At 41.2% G+C, this 22176-nt stretch overlaps 2 protein-coding genes across 3 annotated transcripts in view; both read left to right on the forward strand.

The window, feature by feature from the left end:
* LOC147156565 (poly(ADP-ribose) glycohydrolase) lies at positions 1 to 18884 on the forward strand. 2 transcript variants are annotated; one of them, XM_086065319.1, is made up of 17 exons: positions 1 to 426; positions 518 to 594; positions 662 to 1323; positions 1535 to 1651; positions 2232 to 2318; positions 2496 to 2570; positions 6962 to 7054; positions 7977 to 8131; positions 10160 to 10239; positions 10323 to 10383; positions 10459 to 10534; positions 11961 to 12108; positions 13992 to 14070; positions 14824 to 14932; positions 16655 to 16760; positions 17621 to 17749; positions 18361 to 18884. In XM_086065319.1, the coding sequence occupies exons 2-17, from the start codon at positions 519 to 521 to the stop codon at positions 18486 to 18488; spliced, it is 2181 nt and encodes a 726-aa protein (XP_085921445.1). In that variant the 5' UTR covers positions 1 to 426; position 518; the 3' UTR covers positions 18489 to 18884. The 2 variants fall into 2 exon arrangements, with proteins under 2 accessions (XP_085921445.1, XP_085921446.1); XM_086065320.1 differs by lacking the exons at positions 1 to 426; positions 518 to 594 and having other exon boundaries at positions 1108 to 1323; positions 1539 to 1651.
* A 364-nt stretch (positions 18885 to 19248) lies between these two features.
* lrit1b (leucine-rich repeat, immunoglobulin-like and transmembrane domains 1b) overlaps positions 19249 to 22176 on the forward strand; it is a 33974-nt gene continuing 31046 nt past the window's right edge. The window contains exon 1 of the mRNA XM_086063645.1: positions 19249 to 19540. The gene's annotated coding sequence lies outside the window, so the exon portion shown is untranslated. The remainder of the gene's footprint in view (positions 19541 to 22176) is intronic.

The following is a 22176-nucleotide window of genomic DNA, read 5'->3' on the forward strand; positions in this document are numbered from 1 at the left end:
GTCACGTAACACGGAAGTTGTACTGTATGAAGTTCAAAACAAATACATTTCAGTGGTTTTCGCGTTCTTTCCGCTTCAATCTAATATTTCTTCCTTTGAACATAAAGCGATGAGTGTTTCATAACGTTTCTAAGGCATGTGTGTCTTTTCAAAATCGGGCGTTCACTGTGTGACTTAGTTTTTAAGCTAGCGAGCTAGGTTCGCTAACCTGTCATTAATGTCTCGGCTGTTTACACCAGCTGGATACATTTGTCTAATTCTACAGGCCGAAGGCTACTATTGTATTATTTCGTAGACAACATTAACACAATGTCCGAGTAGCCTAGGAATGCGGCTAACAATTTCGAGAGATTAGATCAGGTCACATAAACGTTATAAACTTCATTTTGTTGGAGACGAAGCAACTGGTCATCGTGAAGTTTCCTTGTGAGTACTTGAGTGGGTCACCTTGTGTTAATTTGCAATGTGTCTTATTTACTGTGCTCATCTTTGTTAGTTTCTTCCGCTCATTTTACAGAATGACAGACTTTGAACCTTCAGTAAAGAGAGTCCGGATTGAATCCCCAACTTCTCCATCAGAACCATCTCTCCAAAGTAATTTGATAATTTTCAAAGAATTAACTACTACACTTTGAAAATAAATCCTGTTTTTCTGCTACAGATTCAACATTAGGCATTCACAACAACAATAATGAGACATTAGAGCAAGAGGAGGACAGCAAAAAAATGAATTCGAGGACAAAGGCTGATACGGATGGTTTGCGAGGCGTCAAGACAAAATCTTCCCATCGCAGGATCATCCCCAGGCAGCAACTGTCTAGAAACACTCTGGAGAGATGGCTTATGAAGCCCACCCTAAACTCAAGCACTTCTGAAATGATGGTTGATGAAGGCCCTGGAAGCCCCCGAGGTCACTCTCACGATGGTCACAATGCTGTCTCAGACTCTGATGAAGACACACAACCTTTATCCCCTCAAGACCTGGATTGCGACGGCCTTGTCCCTGCTCTGTCAGTGGATTCAGAAAGTCAACACATGCTTCAACCTGGCAGTTCAGGGAAACAGGAAGTGGCGTCAGGCTCCACAAGCTCGGGGTGCTTTCTCAAAGCCAAAATAACAGACTTCTTTTCAGGGGCTTCGTTCGCAGGCTCAAGACGAGACACGCATGATAAGAGCTGGAAAACACAAGACACAGATGAGGATGATGAACTTGAAGCCACCTGGCTTGGGACGCCGATTGGCGAGCTGCAAAGGATGCCCCAATGCGGCAGACCACTTCCTCCACTGAAGAACGTTCCCGGCGTCCACTATGTGATGATAAGGGTTTGAGATGTTACTTCATCACATCATTGATACATCCACTACTCACACTAAATTCGTGATATTCAGCTTCTGGGTGTAACCTAAAATGCTCCATAACTTCCCATGGATATAAATCAGTTTACCTGAAAGCTGAATATCTCAATTTTTTTGTGAATTGTGTAAATATTTTTTTAAAAATATGACACTCGTTTCCTTTCCATGATGTTGACAGACAGACTTTCTTGGTCATGCAACTGTTCCGTATCCTGACACTTTTGACGATACGTGGGATGATGTCCATGTCAAAATGCCCTGTTCAAGCAGGAATCTATTTCCTGTGCAAGATGAGGTAACGTAACACTAATCCATTCATCTGTCTATTTCCTTCAGCGCATTTGCTCATTACAGTCGTGGGCGAGGGTTAAAAAAATCACACCACTGGACAATTTAGAATGTTTAATGATGCTAGCAGGCATATTTTTTCTTGAGTAAATGGGGAAAATCCAGGCAAGTAAGACAAAGACATGCAAACTCCACACTGAAAATCCAGCGCCGACATTCAAACACTGAACCTCAGAACCACACTTAATATTCACTAAAATAAGCTGATTTAGAAATAAGTAGCAAAAAGCATCTTCACATTTTGTGAGAGACATTTTGAACGGTGGACTTGTGGTTGGCACATCTGCCTCACAGTTCTGAGGTTCCAAGGTTCAGATTTCTGCTCGGGGCTTCCTCCACGATGTTGTATGTTCTCCTTGTGTCGGGTTTTCCCTAGCTTCTTCTCACATTTAAAAATGAATGGATAATATGCACTTGATATAATAGTGCACCTATTTAACCATTGTTTGTAAAATGGGTTTTGCAAGGTTCTTTGACATGAAATGCATCGTTATTATACACATCTAACAAAGCTTCTCTTCTCACAGGAAACACGAGAACTTCAGAACATGAGTCGGTGGGAGTTGATTAAGCAGACTTTGACGAGGAGAATTAGAAGCACTGCTGAGTTGAAGGCAAGTTTCTTTCCCAGGGTGCAGTGTTGTTGTTGTCATTACCACATTGTGCCATTAGGTGGCGGCCTTATTCAACAAAACAGACCTACTCGGCATGCCAGACTGAATGGAGTTTGATTTCTTGTTTCTTTAAATTTGAATTATTTAAAAAGAAAACAATTATTTTATGTATTACAGACTGCAATATTGAAATACTGCGCTTCTACTGCCAAGAAGTGGGACTTCACTGCATTACATTTGTACTGCACTAAGGTAAGCCTGTTTGACAGTAAGGGTAAATTGATTGCTTTTGATTAGTCTATGCATGAAGATTGATCGATCCTATCTTAATCTTGTATGGGAAATGTTAAAAGTAGCAACATTCAAACATATCCACTCCTTCGTCCATTTAATATTTAACATCTATACATTAATTTCTGACCTCTTCTCTTAGATATTACGGGTAAAACTGACCTGAAATAGCACTAATGTGTACAACCACTCAGGACATGCACAGAACTGGACAGGGTAGACTGAAACATATAAATCCACCCATTTTCTATAACGCCTGTAAGTTTAATATTTGTAAAGGCAGTATATTGGGTGCGTTTGATCCTTTATTACAGTTAAAAGGTCAACAAAATAATCACAAAAGCCCACTCATAGCTGGTTGACCGACATACATGTCAGTGTTTCATCCGAACCCCTCTTAAAGGCCATTCATCATGTGACAGCTTGATGCACCTCTACACCCTCCTCCCCATCTTTGTGTGTGCATCACTGTGTGTAGAGGACCAGTAAGGGCTGCACTGACTGACTGTCTGGCTGTAGAGGTGGTGGGAATATTCCATTTGTTCAGTCAGACAGGCTGCGTGCAGTGTCATTAGGTGATAGGAGAAATCTCTCCTGAGCTTGTAAACATGAGAAATCTTAAGAAGTGTGATTTTCTCTAAGGGAGAATCCGTTCACTCACACCGGCGCCGCCGCAGCATCAAGAATGCATCACATTTTGTTGCTAAAAAAAATGCATGAATTGTTTTTTTTCCTCCACGTGGATGCGGTGATGAAAAATGTGTTGCTGTCAATCTGGGGGGGGGGGGGGGGGAACCCAACTGTAATGGATTTCGCATGAGAAGAATGTACAAGCAAAGTGGGTGTGTGGAGCAATAATTTAATCTGCCCAAAAGGTCACGTTTGGTAACTTGTCAGGAAGGAAAATGGCTGACATTAGGAAACGCTTTACCCCGCCCCCTTTTTAGTGTCGAATCAATCGGGCATCACATGCGTGTCATAAATCATGTAAGAATGGGGGATAAAATCCCGCGTTGACAGCTTTTTGAGCTATGCAAAATTTGCAAATGTTTATTGATTTTTGATACCATCTCTTTTGCTTCATTGATGACATTTCATATACATAGTACTATGTAGACTGAGTTAGGCTATGGCTCGAGTTGGGTTTTATCAACGCTTTCATGACTGTTACAGACTAGTATTATATTTGAGTGTCTTTGTTGATGTCATATAGAGCAGTTCACAACCCGTTCTCTAAAAACATGACCACTAGCTTTTCATCATCATCATCACCACCATTAATGTAACCTGTACAACCTAACTCAAGAAAAATCTCTTAAACGCATGCGGGAAAATGTGTTATGGTCTTGTGAAACCTAAGTCAAACTTTTTTTTACAAAGCATGGTAGACACTGAACAGCCTACTAGAACATCTGAAATTGATCTTGTGAAACCTAAGTCAAACTTTTTTACAAAGCATGGTAGACACTGAACAGCCTACTAGAACATCTGAAATTTATTTGAGGTTAGTCGGAGGCATTAACTCTGGCATTTCTTTTTTACTTTCCCTCAAAGATTTCAGTTTTATTGTAATTTGACTTTTGTGGCACATTAAAAGTTTTGAAAACATTTATCTTGTTCTCATATTTTTCTATCACAAAACATTTTAACATAGGTGTGTTGACTTCTTATACCCACTGTAGTTTGAGCATTGGCCAGGACTGGGCAGATGAGTTTTTGACATGGCAGAACTGTAGAGGCTCAAATCTGACCTAAAAAATAATAGGGATGGGTGAGTATTGGTACCAGGCCGAACTTCCAATGGTATTGGTATCGTGATGGTGGCCATTTTATGATCAGGGACTAGAAATTTGAAATAATAAGAATAGAAAATTTCCATTAAGTTAATGCGATTTTAATGTCTTTTAAAATTTGTTATCTGTTATTGTTGTTGTTTTTTTTGGCGGGGTGGGGTTATTATTTATCAAAAGTATGGGTGGTATCAGTACTTGGTATTGGTGACTACTTGAGTACTCGTACTGGTATCGGTCTGAAAAAAGTGGTATCAACCATCCCTAAAAAAAAATATGCAAAATGGAAGCAGTGCAGTTAACAGAAACGCGATGCACAAAGAGAATAGTGTGTCAGGAATAAATAAACGCAATTTCATGGAGGCCTTGCTATCTCTGACTGCTACCTCTGGCGGTTAATTACTTCATTTCCTTATTGATTTGATAAAAAATGTACCAGGTTTATTGCAATCTCTATTTGTATAATCATTACATACGTTTTAAGTATAATCAGGAAGCGTTTTCAATCAATATTTGTTTCTCAGACTACAGGAGACAGCGAAGCGGGATACGTTTGAGTGTCAGAGGGAAGTCGACATGAGTGGCACGGAGTGACGGGCCCGGCGCCTCCCTTGAATATTCATCTCGCCGCGCACACTCTTCACGCATAACAAAAGCTGTTGACGGACAGTTTTCCTCGGGCCGTATTTACGAGCGCGCGTATGTGTGTGTGTGTGTGTTATTTGCGCAGGCAGCCAAGCAGATTGTTTTACTGCTCGAACCAGTGGGGAATAGAAACAGGAGGCGCACACACACACACACACACACACCCTCACGTGCACGCAACCCTCTTGACTATGTTGTCAGTTTGGCGTGATGTACAGGCCCGAATCAAGCGGCGTGCAGTTAGTTCAGCTGATTTGATGCACAGCCTGGCACGGATTTTAAAAAAGGCCGGGCCCCGGACCGGCTCGGCCCCATCCACCGGCTCGTCCTGGCCAAGTGCCTTCATTCATCACACCAAGCCCATTACTTAGAGCAGTGTTTAGTCAGGCTTCCTTTGCCATGGTACAAATGTCCCGGGCTCCTCGGCCTGGCAAGTCCTCCACTACCCTTGGCCATTTGCATACACACCCCCACCACTCCGAAGAGTGTTTAATGACTTGGCTCGGCATAGCACACTACTGATGAGATCGCTCCATGATTGATCTTTTTGACATTTGTGTGGGTGTAAACATGCCATATGTTTAATAAGACATGTCTTCTTATTTGGCTATCAGTTGTTGGTTTTGATATGATCTCGAAACTTATGAAGCCATCCTCGTGTTTTTGGTCTTGTTCGCTTAAAATGCAAAGGATTTATTTCAATTTTACTGATTGTTGCCTTGTTAGATGCAATGAGACCTTGACTTGTTCTAATTTCATTAAGAGTTTCTATTCAGCATCTTTGTCAAGAAATTCAAGCAAAAGCTTAATGGGAACTAGAATTGTAAAGCAACTATTAAAATAAGGGGCCTTATAGACCTGTTAATATATATTTGTTTGAGATTTTTAATTTCAGTAAATGTGATCCTCTAATGCTGCAAATTCAACAAATAACTAACAATTTTCATTTCTTTCCAGTCAGTAAAATGGCTTGAAACGTGCGTAATAATTTGGAACAGTGCATTTTAATTTATTTTTAAAATGCTGTTATCTTTCTGATTTTGGTTAAAAACAAACAAACTTGGAATTATACTCTAATGGTTTATAACTTGAAGTTTATGTTGTCGTACTTGGACAAGTCAAAGGAAAAAATAATTTGCACAATTTTGAATGCATTTTACTGTACATAGCAAATAGAATTCTGTTCATAGCCTCAAAGTGCTACTGTAAAAAGGACAGTAATCGTATGTGTAGACCTGTGTAAATACTGTATTTATAAACTTTATTTTAAATGCTTGGATTAAACCTTTTTAACTCATTCACTCCAGGCCATTTTCACTGAAGCAACTCCCTTCGCTCCTGGCTGTTTTACTGGATTTTGACAGATTTTGCAAGGCCCACAGAATATTGTGTTCTATTGCTATAAAAACATGGAACCGACCAAAAGAAAGACTAGTCTCCTCTTTCATCAGGAAAAAAAGTATATTTCTATCTGTTTCCATTTTGCAGCAATTAGCATTAGAATATAGCTAAGTTTCATCATTATTCACAAATCTATTTTAAACACTGGGGGAAAAAGCCTTGGCCCTGGTTGTATCCCGTATACTCTGCTGCCACTTGCTGGCCATTTTTTGTAATAACTACCATTGCTTTAAGCAACCTCTTCGGGTCCGAGGCTGCATCAAAGCCCTCTCTGCTCTAGCATAAATAAACATAAAAAAATGTATAAAGTCTTTGGGAGCATGGCATTATTTAAAATAGAACGTTTTTATACGTTTTTTGGGAGCAAATGAGTTAAGAAGGTGCACAAAACCAGCTATAACCTTTTTGTAAAATTAAACATGTCCTCCCAAACTTGCAAATCATGTCACATGCAGTTTAGTGGCAAAGCAACAAACATAAACAGATATTTTCTCTTTTGCTCTCTCGCTCTCCAAGGTCCTGGAGCCTGCCGCTGCGGAACATCTGTTTGGCTCCCTGCTGCCAAAGCTGGTGCAATTAGCGCTGAGGGCGTCGGAGCTGTGCACCAAGGTAACAGCCATCGCTAACCAGCGAATTCACTCGACCGCGTAAGAGTCGACGTCCATGCGCTGCAATGGCCGCGGGTTGACCCCGATGGTCACTCACACACAGCATGATCCCAAACGGCAGTCAAAGTGTGAGGTCAAGGAGCCTCGCTATTGACAATCCCATGTTCATGCTCTTTATGGGTATTATGGTCCAGTTTTGTGCATGTGAGGGGATTTCAAGCTAATAATTCCTTAATTAAATTTACATAAATGTGTTTCTATCTGGGTTGATTAAACATTAAATATATCATCAAGTAGCCCCTTTTACACTGACAGTAAAAGAGAGCATTTTCTATTCCCCCCCCCCCCTAGTTATTGCTCCTCTGTATAAACAGTATCAATGTAGAATGACGTACCAAGGGTTTAGTTTTGAATTCTGTTCCTGATTTGTGAACGCAATTGTTGCTGTTCGACTCGTGTTTAGTTCATGGTTCATTTGCATGTATTTTAGCATTAGTATTCCTGTAAACTAAAATGTTTATGTATAATACATCTGATATTGTTTATTATTGATGATAAAAAATTGCAGTTAGATGACTTTCAAAATTGTTCACTATTATAATGTGTTTCAAGTTAATGTGCAAATTGGGTTTATGTTGCCACTGTAGAAACGGAACTTTGTCATAAACGGAGGACTTTGCATTATCTCTGAAAGAGGCTTGTCTGTCTGCCTAAAGATCGGAACAACAGAATGCCTTCCACAGCTCTTACTTACTTTCTATATTTAATGCCCTTGATTGTAGCCATGATTCAAGAGGCGGGCCAAATTGGCGCCAAATTAGCACTCTTACGCGACATCCTTCAACATCTCATTTGGCAAATGGACTAAACAAATGATTTTGACCTTCCTCTGCGGTCGTGCCGCTCTGCTTCTTCTTTTCCAGCCCATACCGCTCCTCAAGAGAGGCACCAGTCACTCCATCAGCATGTCGCAGGAGCAGGTGGCCTGCCTGCTCGCCAACGCCTTCTTCTGCACCTTCCCGCGGCGCAACTCGAGACGCAGCGAATACGGCAACTACCCGGATATCAACTTCTTTAGGTAACGCTCAAGCCTAATTGCGGGCTGAAAGATGTCAAGCAAAAGAAGTCCGTAGATCGCCGCGCAGACATAACCCACCCCCCCTCCCACCCCCCAATCTCTTTTGGCATTGCGGTGTAATTACCTAAATGGAGGGGAAAATTTGATTTGCATCGAGTCAGACGGAGAATGCCATTGGCGGTTTGGTAGAAGCCTGTGACAGTGTGCAGTGGCATCGCTCGTTCATTTACATCAAGGTTTTGTTTCTGTGATATGCAAGCAAAGAAAGCCCGTGCTTCTTAATTGAGCTTACTTACAGTTGTTTAATTTTTCAATGTGTTGTTATTTTGTGTTATTAGAGGACACGGAAATAAATGTAACTGATATCATGTTAAGCATTAAACTTGATGAATTTAGACACAAATTTTTAATTAACATTTTAAGATGACTCATAAATTATAGTGTCTGAAGTATTTTAGTTTAATTGGAGTTCCAATACCATGCGCGTAACACACGTGTATATCAAATCGTCTTTCCCCATTGAAATGAATGGAAATGCCATTAATATGTTCCAGCCCCCCCACACACAAAAAAAACCAAATTGTTCTTAATATGTTTTTAATAAGAAAATTAGCTCTTGTATTGCATTCTATTTTATAGAGGCATACATTAATGGCATGATTTAAAGGAATGTAAAGGAACTCAACATTTTTTGCTTTAATTGTGCTGCTCCTTCTGTGGTGCATGCAGTAATATTCATTCTTTGCACTGGTATTTTATAACCCGTGTATGGTGTTTCCTATTATGTATTAGCATTAAACTTGAGTTTAAGTTCAGTGCCACCCATATAGCTCTCAGCTTGTATCTTATAGAGCATTTACAGCTCTCTGGTTATCATCACACTTGTACCCATTGTTATCTCATTATAAAAAAAATTTTTTATTGTTCATTGAGCTGCAGTCATGTGCAATAATGGCTTTGCTTGACTTTTGAGGGATATTTTTTTCCAGGGAATTTTGGTTGAACTCCAAATTGTACAACTTTTGTGGTTCCATTCTATATTATATAATCCTGTATGGATTCTCCCTAAGACCATATTGCCTTCCTTCATCACTTAAAAGCCTGCTGTCGCCAGCAAGGCAAGTCAAAGACACTTTACCCTCAAGGAGTGTACGACGCAAGATTGTTGCTACCGGCCTCCAATGGAAACACAAAATGAGACTCTGAAGAATGAGATTGTCGCTCCCCCGAGGGGCTTTCAGAGCATCAAGCTTTTGTCATTTCATTCCCCTCTCACCACATGAAAATTCTTACAACACGCTCAGGACTGGAGTGCGACGGCGTTTTTAATGTGCATTCAAAACTTTGCCACTAGCAGCAATGCGTACATTAGTTGTCAGGAAAGCGAGGTTGACCTCACGCTTCCTTGCTTTAAAAGCAACACAGGACGTCTTAATGTATCCCCAAGGAGGAGGAGGCCCAAGCTCCTGCTTTGCTTTTTTTTCGTGTATGTGTGTGTGTGTGTGTGTGTGTGTGTGTATGAGAGAGAGTGCTACAAAGTGGCACAAGTGATGGCAAGCCTGAAGCAACTCCATTGTGCCCACAGCAGAGATCCTACATAATCGGCAAGTGACTGAAAAGGAGGCTGAGTGAGGGCTCAACTAATTCATATCAAACGCTGAAGCATGACTGAACTCACGTGGACGACTCCCGTCTCTGTCACACTTTAATCTCCATTTAGTATGTGGTATTGTGATGTCACAAACAACCCCCTTGCTTAAAAAAAAACGTGCTTTTTGTTTTAAAAAAATGAATGTAAAGTCGAATGACATTCAATGCAAAAACTATGTCAAAGATGATAACGTTTATTTTTGATTGACACTGTCGGATAGGTACTAGTTCACCCTGTGGTGTACATGCTCTTGTAACTAATTGAAGTGCATAATACCTTACAAAATTAAACCAATGTATTTAAATATATTCTTAATATTTACATGTAGAACAAATAAATACTTCATTAAATCTAACGTGTCGTCTTTTTGCCTCCAGGCTGTTTGAAGGATCGTCATCCAGGAAGATTGAGAAATTAAAAACTCTAATGTGCTACTTCAAAAGTGTCACTGAGCATAGTAAGTTTTTATTTTATTTCTACTACTAATATGCTTAAGAGTACATGAAGACAAATGTATTCCCTCCATTCTCTGTTTTTCAGAGCCAACTGGTCTGGTGACGTTTACACGAAAAAACCTGGATAATCTTCCAGATTGGGAAAGGTGAAGTTAATTGATTTTGATCATTTGAATCAAAGTTTCTGATGCAATAACTTTTTGTTGTTGTTGTTTTTTTAGCTCAGAGACTCTCCTCACAAAGCTGTACATTGCATCTGAAGGGACCATTGAGGATGATGGTTATGGAATGCTTCAGGTAAGATAGAGGCGTAGTATGGAACCGTGATTTTCAAGGTGTGGTGCGCGGGAGAAGAATCACTAAATAAGGTGTTGAAACTTGTCTAATCCAACAATTTAGAGTTTCCCAGTATTACAGTAATTTCTGCACTATAAGCCGCTACTTTTTTCACTTGCATTCGACCCTGCGGCTAATACAAAGGTGCGGCTTATCCATCAGATCACAAGGGGGCACACTATAAAGGAAGCGCAAGAGCGTCAGGCAGAGCAAAACAAACCAAGTGAGCCCAAATACAGTAGGAGAGCCAGAACGAGAGCGAGACAATTTGCGTCCTCATTATGGAAAAGAAAGTAGCTGGAACCCGGTGCAGTAACATTAAAACACCTGCGGTTTACAGTCGGGTGCGGCTTATATGTGTAACAAACTCGAGTATTCCCCAAATTTAGCTAGCACGGCTTATAGTCAGGTGCGCCTTATAGTCCAGAAATTACTGTAATGTTAAAACTGCATATAGTTACAGTGTCTTACGATAATATAAAATATACCTTTTAGTGGGTGTGTAACAAAAAGCAGTTTGAACCAGAAAATCGTTCTTTGGTTAAAAGTTGCGAGTGCATCGAAATGAATCAAATCGAATCGTTCCACTTTGAAAAACGTTTTAGAATTGTCCCCCTTCCTTTTAGGAATGAACAACAAGACTAACACGGCACGTTTGCGGGATCTCTGTCGCTAAATTCTGTAGCTCTTCATCCAAAATGCTTACCACTGCTGAAAAGGCGTACGAGAGGGTGCATAGGGACCGGGGTCGCGGCCTCCGAGCCCGCCCCGCTTTCCACATCAGCCGCACTTCCTGCTCTCTTGTCAGAATGGCCCATTTTGCCTTTCACCTTTTGTTTGCCTTCAGTCGCCACCAGCTGACAGCTGACGAGCGCTCATGACCAGCCCTCGGGAACGCCGCGGCCCGGATTGATGTCCGCTCCACCGGGGTGGGGGGACGGGGGCGGCTGGTGTGCTGACAGCCTGTCAAGTAGACTTTGGCGGCCTGGCTGATTGTCCTCAGAGTTGAGTGACCAGTTTGGGGACATCCGCCCCGAAACGTCTTCCTTCCAGGGGTCGTGAACGGGGGGTTGCTCGCGGCTGTCTGCAGGCCAATGAGCAACAACTGACAGTCTTCAAATTGAGAATCATATCTTCCGCATGGCTGATTTCAGACTTTTATATGTCAGAGCAGAAACAACGGATTCCTCGAGCTGGTCCTACTTGAAAATACTACAAAAGATGTCAAATGCTCCACTCAGCAGGGGGTTTCTTAGGACCTAAGGACTCAAGTCCTTTCCCTGGGGTCAACAGATTTAGGAGTCAGCCTCCGAAATTGGAGGTTTTGTCACAAAGCGGTCAATGTAATACACTAAATAAAAATAAATTCTTCCATTTTGGGTTTCAGGTCGATTTTGCCAATCAGTTTGTGGGAGGAGGAGTCACCAGTTCAGGCCTCGTTCAAGAGGAGATCCGTTTCCTCATCAACCCCGAGCTTATCGTGTCTCGCCTCTTTACTGAAGCTCTGGATCATGACGAGTGTTTGATCATCACAGGTGAGAAATGCAGTTCCTCAAAATTACAGTTCAATCATACGGCTGAAGACGGAAGAAAGTCATCCAGGTCTTCTGTTGACCCCATCTTGCCTCAACTAGGGCTTCAATAATGTTGGTGGCAAATGCTCAGTTTTCTTGTCACACGCCTACTCTTGATTGTGAGCCCGGTTGGTGGGGCGGAGATCGAGCTTGCCTGATTGTTGGGCTGAGTAATTCCCACTGAATGTCCTTCAGGAGTGAGTGGCAGCAACATGGCAAGCAAGGTTTGGGACAAATCGACATCAGCCGAAACCAGCGTGAGAATCAGGGAGTCCCAGCACGAGATCATCACCCTCCTGCTGAGACTCCCATTTTTTTTTTTGTTTACTCTCTTTAAAGTTGTGACACATTCAGACTCTGGCGGCTGCTTGATTACGTCAATGAAAATCAATATTTTATTTGTCAATCTAGAAGAAAACTGCACAAAAACAATCGTGCTACTGTGATGAATGACGTGTTTTCGTCAAATAGTGTGTCAACAGTTACAACAATTTAAAAGCCAAGTCACAGAAAGGAGGAGTGAGTGAAAGGAATTGCAGATGACTTTAAGATCCTATGGGCGGGTCCCAAACTGGAAGTAAGAAGTAGAGGCCCTCACGCTCACATTAACCAATTAATTTATAAAGCCAAGTCCAAGCAAAAGGAGTAATTGTGTCGACTGAGGGGATGGAATCAGTATTTTACGATCCCGATGTTGAGTGTAAGCACCAGAGGCGTCACCGTCTCAGTAACCATTCAAGCCACGCCGTTTGCCTCAAGAAGTCACCTTCTCATTTCTCCTGCTCGCGGTTGCTCTCTTGCCTCCACTTAACATGATTACAGGAGCCCGGAATTAAATATATCTGGAAGACCTGCCCAAGACCTGCTCCGCTAATGCACTCTCCCATTCCATCATTTTTATTAAACCCCGCCTCGTATCTCTCTTGTCCCTGTTACGGCATGCGAGCTGTAGCTACATTGTGGCCGTGCAGTAAATCATATTATCCTGTGGTGCTTTTTGGCACACATGGGACGGAGGGAACGTAATGGATCTTACAGCCACGATGAAATCTGCAAAAGTGCTCGGGGCCTAATTGAATTGATTGTTAAGTTGATTGGCTGACATCGGGGCGGTCAAACATTTGCTGTAAGAAGGACCAAGGAGAAGCAGAAGATGACACAGGATTGATACAGTGGGGTAAAATGCTTACAATTTCAGATGACTGTAAATTTACTTTTTAGGGTGCATTTATTCTTCTTCACTTGTATTAGATGACTGTATTATACTGCATCCTGGTGGCCAAAGCGGGCACACCAGAAGGAGCAGCACAGATCAATCGCAACACAAACTGTTTAATACGATACATTTTTATAAAGTATTATATTGTAGAGTGATATTTTTATTTTGTTAAAAAAAAACACAAACCCCAAAATTACTATTATAAGGGGACAATGTACTGGCTTGACTTGTCATCCTTCCTTGTCGTTTTACTGCCTCGTGGCTTACGCCAAGTATTTTGCGGGCCACACTAAGTAATATAGCCGGCCGAATCTGTCCCGCAGGCCTCGTGCTCGAGAGATTCGCTCCCCCTCCCCGCCGCGCTCTACTTCCAGACCAAGCCCCCACTGCTAATCACTTGGTTTATCCACTGCAGTGTGTGGAGCGTCTCAGCGAGTGCTCTCGACAGCCAGCGTCCTAATGAGCTCTAATGAGAACCTCAGCCCTTATGTTTTAACCATGACCACTTCAAGATCACATTTCTATTTGTCCATCATCTTTATTACTCAGGTGAATGTGGGGTGTGTTGCCAAGCATTAAAAAAAATAAAAACATTGTTATTAACACGTCTGCTTTTACTTTGCAGGGACACAGCAGTACAGTAAATACACAGGTTACGCACAGACATACAAATTTGGCGGCAGCCATCAGGACACCATTCCCAGGTAATTAACCAAACTCCACTTCATCTAAAGACACCTAAGAACTATTTTTAGCCCTTGCATCGCAGGCTGTGTTTGATATGCTAGCAATGTAGAAACATTTATGTGATTTAGGTCCACCCGCTTGACCTTGGCGCAAAATGAAATGCATCAACATTTGTGTGTGAATGGGTTACCATGAAGGGTTAGAAAAGATTTATGGTATAGAGTCAAACCTTTCTCTTTACTTTATGACTGTAGTGTGCATATATATATCCCCCAAAATTTTAATCCGTCATGCATCTTGTTTTCGAAAACTGAAAACTGGTTTTATGTACGCTAAATCACAACCAATTTTGGGGGGTTTCTACTAGACATTGTATGGCATGGTAATTTCTCATGTGCTGTCATATGCTACACAGCTTGATGAGAATTTAGTAGGGGGGGAAAAAAGTTAACATCGCTAAGTTTGGTTTTTTTCATCTTTATAACACTAGTAGATTTTTTGCCAAAATGGCCATTATTTCCAAACAGCTATTGGTTAAGAGCATGTCGTTTTGTTAAAATTCCTTCATGTAAATTATTATTATTATTTTAACTAAATACTGTATTGTACAAAAAAGGAGCCACAATACAAAAAAAAGTTAAGATTCCTTCATATTTTTTGATAGTATTTAAAAAAAAATATATATAAGCAATTTCTAAACTAGCAGGCAATAATTGTTGCTCCTTTTGCTACATTTGTGTTTTTATGATGTAACAAAACATTAATTTCAGAGACGACTGGCAAAGAAGATGCACAGAGATCGTGGCAATCGACGCTATGCCGTTCAGGCACTACCTGCAACAGTTTCATCCAGATGGAATTGACCGCGAGCTCAATAAGGTTTTTTAAAAAATTTTTTATTCATTCTATTTGTACCAGTACTGCACTACATAAGCGTCATAGTTATATAGTGGTGTTGTTGAACCTTCCATCCCCACCCCCAATTGATGCATGGTAGCATCAACTCATTGGTTCATGTTTATGATTCTCACTGCTTCTCAATGTAAATATTTGAGAAGGACATGCATGTGTTGCAAACAGATGGGACCGTGACATGTTTACAGAATATACTGCAGCATATCTCTGAGCATCCATACATTTAAGATAATTCATCGAAATGTATGCATTTTGAAATGACAAAAAATTTAACCGTGAATGCGGCGGTAAAAGGTATCCAGTTGTTACGGGAAATTAAGACATTGGCAATTTCAAGGCTGCCATCAGACGGCTTGGGGAAATGTTTGACAGCTCTGACAAGGGTGTGAGGAATGCACCAACATAAGGATCAATCCATTTTGGAATACTGTACTTTCCAGATAAATGCCTGCTGGATTTATGAGCGGTCAAAGGGGTTGGGGGCGGTCCATGTTGTCTATTTACTTAAAAGGCCGGTGGGAGAACGAATGTGCTGAGGTCAGCCTGCTATTAGCAACGGGCTGTGCGACCCACTCATGGTGCTGTCATCCGTGGCTGTGGAAGTGTAATGACATACGGTTGATATATGATATAAATGTATGTAAAGCCAGGCTGACTAACCTGCATGTGCTCATGCATTGAATGACTTGTCAAGCGCAAGCCTTCAGGCAAATAGAATGACTTTTTAGAATTGCTGCGTTCCATAGTCCATTTGCATTGCATTGTGTGGAAATGTTATGTTCTAATAAAGCCTCCCAATGACCTGTGACTGTACGGTGACCCCAAAAATGACTGGAGCCTCAACGACCTCGCTTTTAAGTACAATATCGAAATGTGATTTAAAGTGATGTTTATGAGTTTTATGAAAATAATATAGAGAACTCCTATACCCTAGCGGCTTTGAAAGTATGGCAAAATATATTGTAGCACTTACTAAATTATCATAGGAACATATTGCATCTGATGCTCAAGACATATTACAAATAGGGCTGCTTGATTATAAAGACAATATTAATCACGCTTATTTTGGTAATAACTGAAATTTTGATTATTTTTTTGGTACTAAACAAGAAAATGTGTAAAAGTAAAAATTTTTTAAGACAAATACAATTATTTGAAACACTATTATGCAAGTTCCTTTTGGATGAAACAACATTCATTAAATTAGTTATTTAAAAAATTTAAAAAGTTGCAAATGTATAAATTGAAGCAACTCAAAATTTGTATTAAAAATCTTTCTTTCTTTTTTTTTTTACGATTATGCTGATTTTGTAATTGTGGAGTGTAATAATTTAAATTCTAATTGAATTCTGATTAATTGCACGGCCATAATTACAAATATAACTTTTCTCCCAATAATTTAGTTATTGGGAGAAATAGAAAAAAAAAATAGAATTATGTGTATTTTCTACTGTATTTAATATTGTTAGCCTAAAAACATATTTGCCATTTTTTAACCTTAAAAAAAAACCCAACACATTCAGCTAGCAAGAATTCTCATGACCTGGATAGATGAGAATCTACACAAACATAAATTGTGAAAATAAATTAAGAATGACTCACGATAAATGTTTGGGACAACATTTCATATTTTACTCAACACATTAAATTGTGTATTTTTTCTTTAACCCTTTGTCTCTGCTCCAGGCTTATTGTGGCTTTGCCCGCCCCGGCGAACACAGTGACAACCTTTCCGCGGTGGCCACAGGAAACTGGGGCTGCGGGGTTTTTGGAGGCGACGCACGTCTTAAAGGCAAGTGGTGATGCAACGCGGCTCAAATTCTGCCCTCGCCGATCGTCTTCCTGCATAGAAGGCAATAAATGTCAGGATGAGCGGCTCCAGCGCTGGAGTGCGGTCATTTGTCTTGCGGGAATACATTCATTTACTTATGGCCTATTCGTCGCCTTCCTCCTATTGATCAAGTGACAAAGCTAATACGGTTCATTAATAGTGAAATTGATCGCTCGTACTAGTCCATCAATCTCCTGCTTTCTCTTCTGCCTCAGCTTTCCGCCATGAGGAGAGTTGATGCTGCGAGCTGCACACCTCCATGCATATTTGTTAATTATGTGGAGTGACGTGCAGGCCTCCATAGGCCCAATCATCTACTGTCTGCTTAATGATATGCCTCCTGGATCTATCTTTGTAATTGCTTTCTGGTAGTATCCTCGAATTGGGTGATAATTGAAGAAAAAGCGTAGTGGGGAAATTTTGTTTGGATTCAGACAAACACTTGACTGTAAATTGGGTACCTCTTGTTTTGCACGTGCCTAATTCAATAAGATTCCTGACTGTCAGAGAGTCTTAATTTAACATCATATTGTGAGCTACTATAATAATAGTAATAATAATAAGGTAACATAGCTAATGACTTGGCTGCTGAGTTTATTTTCAGTCTCTTTAAATATTCACACCTCAGTGGGGGTTAGACCCATTCCCCAGTTTACCCCTCCTTCTCCTTACCCATGCGACTTAGTAGCATTCATTACCAATTTAATAAATAAGACAAGGTTACTTGTCTATAGGTACTGCAAGTTGTTTCAAACTTTCTTGACATGCGGAGAAACATTTTGCGGCACTCTTTTCTCTCTCATTCTTTCTTCCCAACCCAGCGCTGCTCCAGATGCTGGCAGCTGCCGAGGCGGGACGCGACGTGGCTTATTTCACCTTCGGAGACAGCCAGCTCGTGGCAGATGTCCACGCCATGCACTCGTTCCTCACGCGGAGGTGCATCACTGTTGGTGAGGGCCTCGTCGTGGTGTCCCACTTGCATCTTGTTTATATGCAACTTTGATTTTTTTTTCACCTTGAGGATTGCACACCCAATGGGAAAACGAAACAAAAACGTGCAGCCCTACACTAAGGCTGAGTACCTCTAAACATGTCCACCTGACTCATTTGATTGAAATTATGATGACCATCTGGGCTATACTGTTCCATTGCAGTCTTGTTGGTAATGTGCTGTAGGTCACTGCTCTCACTTGATTTAAATAAAATTAATTGCTCCTTACTTGGATCAAAATTCAATGTCTGTACAACACCATCTTATTTATTCATTTGTGTCTGCATGTTAAAAGCTCACTTAATACTTTTTCTAATAACATACAATGATGGGGCTAAACCATTTTTTATTCTGTGGCACTTTGTGATTCACCTCACCTGTTTTGTGAAGCTGATTTTCAGTTGACAGCAAGTGGCAAAATGGCCGCCCCCTGAGGATTTTGCTGTTTAACTCATATTCCAAAAACGCAATATTCGTCAGAATACCGTGTTTAGACTAGTGGAGCTGCATAGAACATATTGTTGTAAAGAACATTTTTTTTCTGCTTTCCATTTTTTGTTTTCATTGCAGGGGAGGTGTATGATCTCATTGTCCAGTACCACAGCGACGTGTGCAGGGGCTGCGGCACTCGGCGGCCTGACGTCAGCCTCTACTCTTTCATCTACAGACAGGTCGGCTCCTCCTCGCTTACCCTGTGACTGCCGCCAGAAGACACATCCCCACCGTTGACTCTTACTGTCAGCTGGCCCATGAGTCACTGTGCCTTTGGAATTAGAAAACACACGTACACAATCGAAACCCTTCTCACGTTGCCGTTAAAGCACATTCAGCTAATAATGGTAGCTCACACGAATGTTTACCTCTGGCAGTCCAAAACTGAATGAACCACAGGAGGTGATTAGTGCGAACGGTCTGGACAGTGTTTATTTTGCTGCTAATTTGCCGATTCAACAAGTGTGATTTTTGAAACAGAGGTTGCCATCCGTCTTTTTTCATTTAGCTGTTTTTTGTTTTTTTTTACACCCACACAAATCCAGCCTAATTGAATTGGCTGTCAGAAATCGAGTTAGAGGCTAACTAGAACGGGGGCATTGGAAAGCTTGGGAGTCATCTGGGGGGGGGGGGGGGGGTAGTATGGACTTGAATAGCAGAGAAAATATTCCTGCTGTTTACAAATCCTTGATTGATTAGTAACAACAGAACTGCTCCTCCCTGTATTTATAATTGACACATTTCTTCCATTTGATTAAAAAAAATGACAACTCGTACTGTCCTGTCACTGTGAGCAGGCAAATGGGCTCCCTTGCCATTTATCTTTTAATAAGGTCATCCTACCCTTATATAAACTGTACATGACGCCTCGTTAAGTAACGAGCGGATCATGGAAGAAGCAGTCAAAGGTAAACGTCGGTCAGTGAAAGTAACGTGGCTCCGTTGAGGTAAGTAGACTTGACACTTAGATATTTTGCAGGATTTGTGAAAGGTTGAAAGAAAGTCGTGGCGCGGATGGAGACAGATACCAGATGATTTACGAAGAGAAACCACCCGCGGAGGTCAGTGCAGATTTCCAGCGTTACAAGTTGACAGGATGGCACTGATGACTCGGTTATGCTTTTCGTGAGCCGAGGAGCAGCTCTCAAGACCTGAAAGGAAGCCAAGGCCACGTGAAGGCTGCAACATTCCAATCACCAGGTTCAGACGACTCAAACACAAGAATTGTGGATCCACCTTGCACCGGTCAACCATTCAGGTTAGTTTTGGTGAACTTTGAAATGAATGGAAATTCCATTAATCGGTTCCAGGCTGCCCAAAAAATTTTTTTTTTGTAATGTGTATATTAATGAGGAAAAAATAGCACTCTATATAACACTATATATAATAATAGAATGTAAAAAAATAAACTCACATTTTTTTTGCAGTTTATTACAGTTTCAACTTTGTATCTTCATGCGATGTATCTTGCTAAATGCCTAATTAGCAGTTATGTCAACTTACAAAGGAACATTGGTTGAATAATATTTGCCAAAGGTTATCAACAATGTCGGCAGCGTGTGCCAAATGGACGCCATGGGGGGGGCCCCCAAAGGTAGTAAATGAGCTCTACGGGCTGTTTGCTAGCATGAGCTCCAGGTGGGGGCGTGGGCGTTCCAAGGGGTGCGTCTGTCTCTTTGTGGCCTGGTGAGTTCAAAACTCGCAGTTGGTGGCATCCCTGCCCCATTGATCTGCAGCTCGTGAGTCTGGTGTGTCTTTGACCTTTTGATTGCCACCTGCAGTAATCAAGTATGCCAATTTCTAATCCAATTTTGACCAAATCTGAACCAATAGAGAACAGCTGCAATAAGTCTTAGCGTTTTAATACTACTTTCAATCTTTATTCAGTTGAGTGTACAGTATGTCTTATTGCTTATTAATGAACCCCAGACGAGAATAAAATGCATTAAGCATTCATCAATACATTCTTTTTGAAGCTTTTTGCAAGAAGGTCACCTCTCATAATGCAGCTTTATGAATATGAAGGCCTACTTTGAATGAATTACGCTTATTTACCCCCCCACCTTTTTTTTTTTTTAATCATTAGCGTAAACTCCCCCCGATCCAAGAACCTCCTGGCCGCACATTAAAGGCGTAATCAGATGAATATTGATATGTTTGATGAACCCCTGCGAGCTGTGGTTTACATGTGTTTTGGTCTTAAAGATGGAAATAGGATTTGCAGTCATGATCCTACAGATTAACAAATTATTCAGCGGGCTCCTCGACAGCATTCTTTTCTTGGAAACCATGAATGAAAAATTTAGTGCAAATGAGCATTTATTCAGAGGAATCTGTTAGTTGATGTCCAGCTAATGTGTGTTAAAATCTGTCATATATAGAATTTAGAAGACTTTTTTTTGTAATACCCCATCCCACATGCACATTTAAACACTTGTACTTTTTTTTGGTTATTCCTCATCATTCAATACCATTCGGCATAATTATCTTTCCACCTGATTCAGTATGATTCCATGTTTCAATTTTTTATTACTCCCAAAATGCTTCATTGTTGCATGAGAAGCAAAATTCACTTTATTAGTTTAATGGTTGTCACTCTCCAAATAACCTTTCAAAATAATTTGGGGGGGGGAAACGAGTGTTCAACTTCCGGGATGTTTTACAGTGTCATGGTGCTGTTAAGAAATAGATTGCCCCCGCCCGACCCCGAGTCACGCCGCTTGTAGCTGCGAGCGTGTCTGAACCCTAACCGCTCGGCCACTTCCTGTGAGCGCGGCGCAGCGGAGGCAGTGCCACCAACGTTTGATGGTAATTGCGTCCCCTCCCGCGGCTTTATGCATGCTGAGATGCTTCCTCGTCCAAAGGCGCTTCCTTTCCCAGCCACAAAAACTTGCTTGCATTGTTTTTTGTGTGTGTGGCATGAATGCCCTGCAGTCAAACACTGTTCAGTATCAGCTTCTTGTAGTGCAAGGGGTACTTGGCATAAATCCTCCACCCTGGCCATTATTTATCGGTGACAGCTCTGGCCGTTTTAGTTCAGTGTTTCCACGGCAATTGATCCGAAGGGGAAAATCCATTTTTATGTGATAGCCGTAGCTTTTAACCAAACTGACTGCCGTCTCTGTAAGGTCAAGGAATGAGTGAGGGAAGTTATTTTTGTTCCCGGCTTTCCTTGATTGCCAATCTGTCATTGTAGCGTCATGTGATTGATACTGACTTGCCCTGAGTGAAAGATGGAGCAAGGCCAACAGTAAGGTGGAGCACGATCCCTATGGGTAACTAACATGACTGCAAGCATTTTCTATTTTTTATTCGTATTTTTGTCAACGTCAACATATAATTAATTGTATTACCACTTAATTTCGAAACTGTACCACATACTGCTGACCACATTATTAGCGTTCATGCTTATTTCCTTATACCCCATATTAGCATCCAGCATGTCAAATGTCTCCCAATTCACCAGAAATTAACTATTGATGTTTGCCGCACACGGCGGATTGCTTTACACTTCCTGTTTTTGAACTGAAGGCATCTCCTAAGGCATCTAATTGCACACGTGTTGCTCCTTCCACACACGGAGTTGCTGCAGATAACACCATCTGTTCGGCGTCCGCACAAGACCCGTCGCAATTTTTTACTTTTTTTTTAAAGAGAAAAATATATGCCACACCTTGGCAATCAGTTCAAAGTTTTCTTCTAGCAGTGTGTCAGAGGGACGCAGCTTTTAAATATTTGAAGAGTAGTAGTGATAGTAGAGACGAATGCAAACATTGACGGTGGCGTTAATGTTTGACACGCCGTGCTCAAGCAGATGTCTGGGAGCAGCCAAGAGGCAGATGTTTCCCGCTCATTTCAAAGGCCACATTTTACAGCCTTTTGGCGCTGATCAGG

Source organism: Leptonotus elevatus, chromosome 20 (genome assembly GCF_054856555.1).
Source record: "Leptonotus elevatus isolate MCC_2025b chromosome 20, RoL_Lele_1.0, whole genome shotgun sequence".
Taxonomy (NCBI): Eukaryota; Metazoa; Chordata; class Actinopteri; order Syngnathiformes; family Syngnathidae; genus Leptonotus; species Leptonotus elevatus.